At 31.0% G+C, this 6,254-nt stretch overlaps 1 protein-coding gene across 1 annotated transcript; it reads left to right on the top strand.

Moving 5' to 3' along the window:
* Positions 1 to 4,012: 4,012 nt before the first annotated feature.
* Positions 4,013 to 5,181, top strand: LOC120184715 (CLAVATA3/ESR (CLE)-related protein 25-like). Its single transcript, XM_039189102.1, has 2 exons — positions 4,013 to 4,356; positions 4,851 to 5,181. The coding sequence occupies exons 1-2, from the start codon at positions 4,070 to 4,072 to the stop codon at positions 4,888 to 4,890; spliced, it is 327 nt and encodes a 108-aa protein (XP_039045033.1). The 5' UTR covers positions 4,013 to 4,069; the 3' UTR covers positions 4,891 to 5,181.
* Positions 5,182 to 6,254: the final 1,073 nt, after the last annotated feature.

Below are 6,254 nucleotides of genomic sequence, written 5' to 3'. Positions count from 1 at the left end.
CTCCCGGGTCGAGTCGTTTTTCGCTTCACAGCTCGGCGTATATGCACCACCGAAGGCATGGGATGTTGCTCGCAGAGCCAGCATGAGGTCAAAGCCGAATCCAAAACCAACCAAAATGAATTGATTCGAAGGAACATTGTTTGTACAAATTCTTTTCCCCAACCCCCTTATTTGGTAGTCCAGCCTTAGAGAAATATGTAATATTAGTCGATTTGTTGTAGGGCCTTTTTGTTTTATACAAAATTGTTCCATTATATTAGAAACCACATTGAGTGAGAGGACTGCCACGGATGTACAGCTAAACCATTTATAGACAAATGCCAATTTATTTATGTATTTTTAAAGAAATTATGATAAATTATTGATATACAGGATGTGTAAAATACATGTGATTGTTTATACGGTCACATGTATTTCAATGATAAACCTTAAATAAGACAAATAATATTATTTTTAAAAAAATTATATCTAATTTTCTGATATTTGAAAGCGGAAATTGTCTCATGAAATTGTCACACCTATCGATATTTGCATTGATATCACATGTGGTCTTATTTTTATCATTTATGTGGTATAAACAATAAAAGGGAACTTTGTTCTTTCTAAGGTTTTTGGTTCGAATAGTTGCATTTATAGGGTGTGTGTATATTGTCAATTAGTTAAAAGAATTCCGAATGGATTTGAATTCTTCTCTAACGTAAAATTCCGAATGGATGTACAGTTGAAGGTTTTTGGTTCGAATAGTTGTATTAGAATCTTAGTTAAACGAATTCCGAATGTATCACCATAAACTATCTAAAAATTAAAATTATTATGAAATTGAACAGTTTTAACCTTTTTCAAAAACAAATCTCGGTAGATACAGAAAATCTAGTGTACATGGCCAAGATTAGTGTGATTCCACTGCATTGTGTTGTACAACTAGAGAAGCAAACTTTTTTGAATGGATTTTAACTGATTCCCGTATAAAATAATACTTGCCATTGAAGCTTCAAATTAGAGAATTTTCTGTCATCATTATTTTATTGTATAAATGGACTGCTTGATCAAATTGTTTTCATCACAACTTATCCGTGGACAGGACACACTCAGTTTCTCCGACCACAATATGCAGAGTTATACTCAGATGGTTATAGGTCTGAGTTTTTAATTCATCCGAATCTGATTTGAATAATTCAACTCGACCCGACTTTAAAAAGATTTTATCTATTTTAAAACTCGACTCGGTTGAAGTCCATGAGAAAATGAAAGAAATGCATAATTAAGGTAAGTCAACCGTTGCAAACATGTCAAAGACGAAGATGGGACAGTATTAAGATCAACATGCTGTAGGAACGGGAAGGCGGCGCAGCCCTCCTACTGTTTAGGTGTTAATATATATATTTATTGGTCAAAGTGTTATTCTATTCAGGGTCAGAATATAAAAGATTAAGAAGTAATATTTACATATCATTCGGCGGTTTAATTTTAAGGTTAAAGAACAATTGAGAATAGATGCAATCTAAAATGTTATATAAAAAAACATAATATTTTCGGTTAATTGTAACTTAAAATGTTAATTTTTTAATACTTTCGGTTAAACCGAAAATATTACTAATATAATAATATTTTCGATTGTCAATAAAAAATGTCATGAAAAATATGTGCAATAGAAAAATATTAAAGAAAAAGTTAACATTTTAGGTTGCGTCAAACCGAAAAATTTTATGTTCTTTTTTATTACATTTTCGATTACGACCCTTCTCTGTTGTTCCTTATTCTTAAACTAGGCTACAACGTCCCTTAGTCTCAAACTCTGATACTTATTAAGATATTAACGAGTATCCATAATTTTTCATATATTTAGGGTTATGAATTATAACTCAAATACACCTGGTGTAAAATTTTTAATTGCATAATTTTTAGGATAATTGAATGACTAAAAATAGACAATTAAGATTATAATCCTAAATACATGTAAAATTTTAAAAAAAATTGTATATATATATATATATATATATATATATATATATATATAAGATGGGTAATGTTGGCTTGAAGCAGAAGCCATTAAGAGTGGGAAGCATTGGATTCTGGGAACACAAAACTTTAGTGTTTGGGAACTAAGATTCAAATGAAATGGATAAGACAAAATGTACCAAAATGCTAAAGCTTTAGCTGTATTCCACTCTACTCAGTTGCATGTAGGGATAGATATAGGATACGAATCTAACGGGTTCTTATTTGATCGGGTCGATTTAAAAAAAAAATATTTGGGTTGGGTCGGGTTGGGTTCGAGTTTAGGGTGAAAAATACTCGACCCGACTCAAAAAATATAATTTTATATTATTTATTTAGGAATATTTACAATAATATCCCTCTATATATAATTTTTTTTTCAATTAAGTCATTGTTTTTATTGAATAAAAATAATATTTTATTATTATTATTTCGGGTAAGGTCGGGTCGGATGAAATTTATTTAATCAGGTCTCGGGTGGAAGATCCTTTGTTCTCGGGTCAGGTTGGGTGGACCAAAACCCAACCCGACCCATGCCCATCCCTAGTTGCATGTTTAAAGTGACGTAGAATTTTACGTTAGAGAAGAATTTAATTTATAAATTTTAGGGGAGACGGACTTAAACTTATAATTTTTAGAGGACGAAAATAGATTTTTAATAAAAAATTAGATAAAAATCTAAAATATATAATATTTTTAAAATTTTAGAAGGACAACCTCTCCCACTCGTGTCGTCCAGATCTATCTCTGCCGCTATTCCGGTATTAATTTCTGTGCTGTGCCCATCCCGTTCATACTTATTATTCATTTTGTTACATTTATACCTATATAAAGTGTAATCCTTTCTCCACCTTTTGTTTACATTGACTATATATATATAATTTCAATTTTTGATGTTTTATGATTCTGAAATAGGAATAATAATAATTTAATTTAATTTTAAAATTAAAAACTATATATTATAAGATGATATTTTTGAATAATCTAAAATCATATTATTATTATTTTTTAAATTAAACTTAATTCGTTTTAAATATTAAAAGAGAGTTTGATTTTCATACTCCACTTTAAATTTGATTATTAGTTCTCTAACTCAAACAATATTAAAAATGGAAAAGGTTTTCAATACTAATTATAAATAAAAGTATATATATATATTGCCAAATAAATTGTTCTCAAGGATTGTTTATTGGGTAAATTACACCCCAAAGTTATTTAATCATGACTTTGATAATAAATATGTCATATTTTAAAAAGTTACAAATAAACCACTCAATTAAAATATTTTTACAATTAAATTACGTAAATATTAGACAAAATAATGATGTGACTTAATATACTAACAATTTTAATCATTAAAACTTATACAATTTATCAATTTGGCCTTAATCTAAAACAATTCAATAAATTTAACTCTTCGTATGTATAAAAATTATATCATTCTAATCTTCGAATTTTTCCTGAAAAATTAGATTTAACTCGTAATTTTTATTAATCTCCCTATATATATTAAAGTATATGTAAAGCTCGGTTATTGTGGTACGTAATGCATGATAATGTGGGGGTGCTTTGGCATTTTAGGAATTAAGAAGTGCATGAAAATACCCAAAACTGAAAGCAAAAGAAACATGGCACCGTATAAAGCAAAGCAAAGCTCTTGGAGAAAGTAGCAGCGAATCCCATCAACTTCCCCTCTATAAAGAACACCCAGTGGCCGAGCCGTAGCTTGTTCAGGGTATGTACGTGCTCATCTTGAATTTCGAATTTTTTCTGATTAGTCTATCTTGAAATATGAATTTTCTTCTATTAATTATTTATTTTATTGAAGACGTTCATCCTGAAATTTTATTTATACTTACCATATTTAAAAATTTCATATGGTTAAAGATATGTGTTTTTACCTTAAAAAATATTTCTGGATCCGTCACTGAGAACACCCATCGAACCATATGCCCTACTTCCCTTCTCTTATATATATATATCACCATCATCATCATTTAACGTTGCTAATAATCTCCCTTTCCTTCTCTTCCTTTTATGTCCCAAAGATATAGGGCAATAACAGTCAACCATGGGAGGAGCTGGTACTTCGTTGTTGTTTATAACTCTTGTAGTTTTGGGAGTTGTGTCGTTTATATCGATCGGAATCCTGCAAAGCGAAGGACACGGAACGAAGACGACGATAGCACGTGGTGACCATCGGTCTTGGACGTCGACGACGACGGCGAAACTGCAGCAGCGGGAAGAGCAAGTGAAGGTCTTAGGAAAAGGAGAGTCGAGTGTGGCGCATCCCAAGCAGGATCTCAACTACATGAGCAAAAGAAGGGTTCCTAATGGACCCGATCCTATTCATAACAGGTACAACTCTAATCATATTTCTGCATGTATACTAATAATTCGAGCTTAAATCATAGAGATCACTTGGTTAAGCGAACTTCGAATTCGGAACATGAACAGTAAAACGAATATGAAAGAAAAAAATGTAATCAACTGTTACATTGAGTCTTGCTGTATATGTTGTATAAACATTCACTTTATTCAATCTCTTAATCTTGCTTATCCACTGCTAATTATCATTGGCATAAAGCATTTACAAAGCCTTGAATTACTTATGTCATGTTAGCAACCTAGCTGATCAGCAAATCAATAGAACTATAAGCTGAGCCAGCATATTTAATAATATACTATTTATACGTAGATAAAGTCGGAAGACTCGAACAAAAAATAAATAGATCGATCGTAATGTTAAATATGTACATATAATATTTTTAAAAATGATTGTATGAATCAACTATTATTTCACGAGAAAAATTATTTCATCTTTATTAGAGATTTTTTGCACTTTTCAACAGACGAGCCGGCAACTCGGGACGACCGCCGGGACAAGCCTAGCCTCGGCATCGATGTGTGTGATCGGGAAGCTTCGAATCAAGCCGAAGTGCTAAAAGATCGATGATGAACGATGGCAACTGCCATATATCTTGTATGTATTTTTTTGTTAGAAGTAGGACTATAACATTAATATTGGGAAAAAAACATTTGAAATATCCAATATTAAAGCTTGCAATGCATGCTTGTGTAGTTCTTTTGATGTGATAGAGGAGTAAACAAATGGAAGCTTGGTTCATACCATGAAAATACATTCCCATCAAAAGCATCTTGCAAAACCCTTTTGTATCAACTTTTAAATATGCATGCATGAGAGGTCATGTACCCCAAATCTATCGAGCGTTTGAATCCTGATATTTGAGAAGTCAACAAAAGGTCTAAACCGTTTCTCGTTTACATTATTAGCGGATTCGGTTTATCGAATGTGTTTCGAGTTTATATTCCGGAGAGAGGAGGGGCATGAGTTCCAAGACTAAAGTGAATTCACCATTAAAGGTGTTAAAGCTCTGAAAAGGAAAAGTTGTTTTGCATACAACTTTGGGTGTTGGTCTTTTTCGCTTGATTCTTTTGGTGACTGTTTTGGTCTTTGGGTCCATTCAAACTTGCATGAGCATGAGATTCTTACAACTCGTGCCAATCAAAGCAAAACAGATCTTGTGTTTGAGAAGCAAAGCAAAAGTATGGTAAGATTCAAATTGGGGCAATTACTGCTAAAGAGAAAGCAAAAGGAGGGAAATGCATATGTATGAAGCTTTTGCTGCATTTTGCATGTGAGATTGATGAATTTTTCTTCTATTTAAAAGTCTTATGAAAATAAAAGTGTACATATTATTAAAGTTATATCTATAATTCGACGATGACAGAGTTATAAGTACATACAATAATTGATTCTTAAATTAGTTATATAAAAGGGTTATAGTCTCCAAGAAATAGAAAATCTCGTATTTATTATTTTCCTGTTAGAGAGTTTATACTTAAGAGAAGTCTATTTTCTTGGAAGATCACAAGTAAAGAAAGATCCAAGGATTTCAACTTATCAATTAATTCAGTTTATTCCGCGTTAACTGCAGATTACTTTAGCAATTGAATTACCATTAAGTAATTCATTTTTCCCTTCGCGGTAACTTTGTTCTGATTAAAGATTTGCTATTAAACATATATTTGTTTAATATTATGTGGAATATATATAAATTAAATTATATATCCAAACTTTATTTTAGTTTTATCTATCGTGTTTTGTTTTAATTTAGTGAAGTAATGATTAAGAAATTTTGAGTAATAGTTAAAGATTTAAGTTTTTCGGTTTCTAATAATGACTTTTAGACCATTTTATTATGATTTATTTCGGAAATTATGACGTGATTAGA

Source organism: Hibiscus syriacus, unplaced genomic scaffold (assembly GCF_006381635.1).
Source record: "Hibiscus syriacus cultivar Baekdansim isolate YM2019G1 unplaced genomic scaffold, ASM638163v2 tig00112926_pilon, whole genome shotgun sequence".
Taxonomy (NCBI): domain Eukaryota; kingdom Viridiplantae; phylum Streptophyta; class Magnoliopsida; order Malvales; family Malvaceae; genus Hibiscus; species Hibiscus syriacus.
The sequence above is the reverse complement of the archived record's forward strand: the minus strand, read 5'-3'. Positions and strand labels throughout refer to the sequence as shown.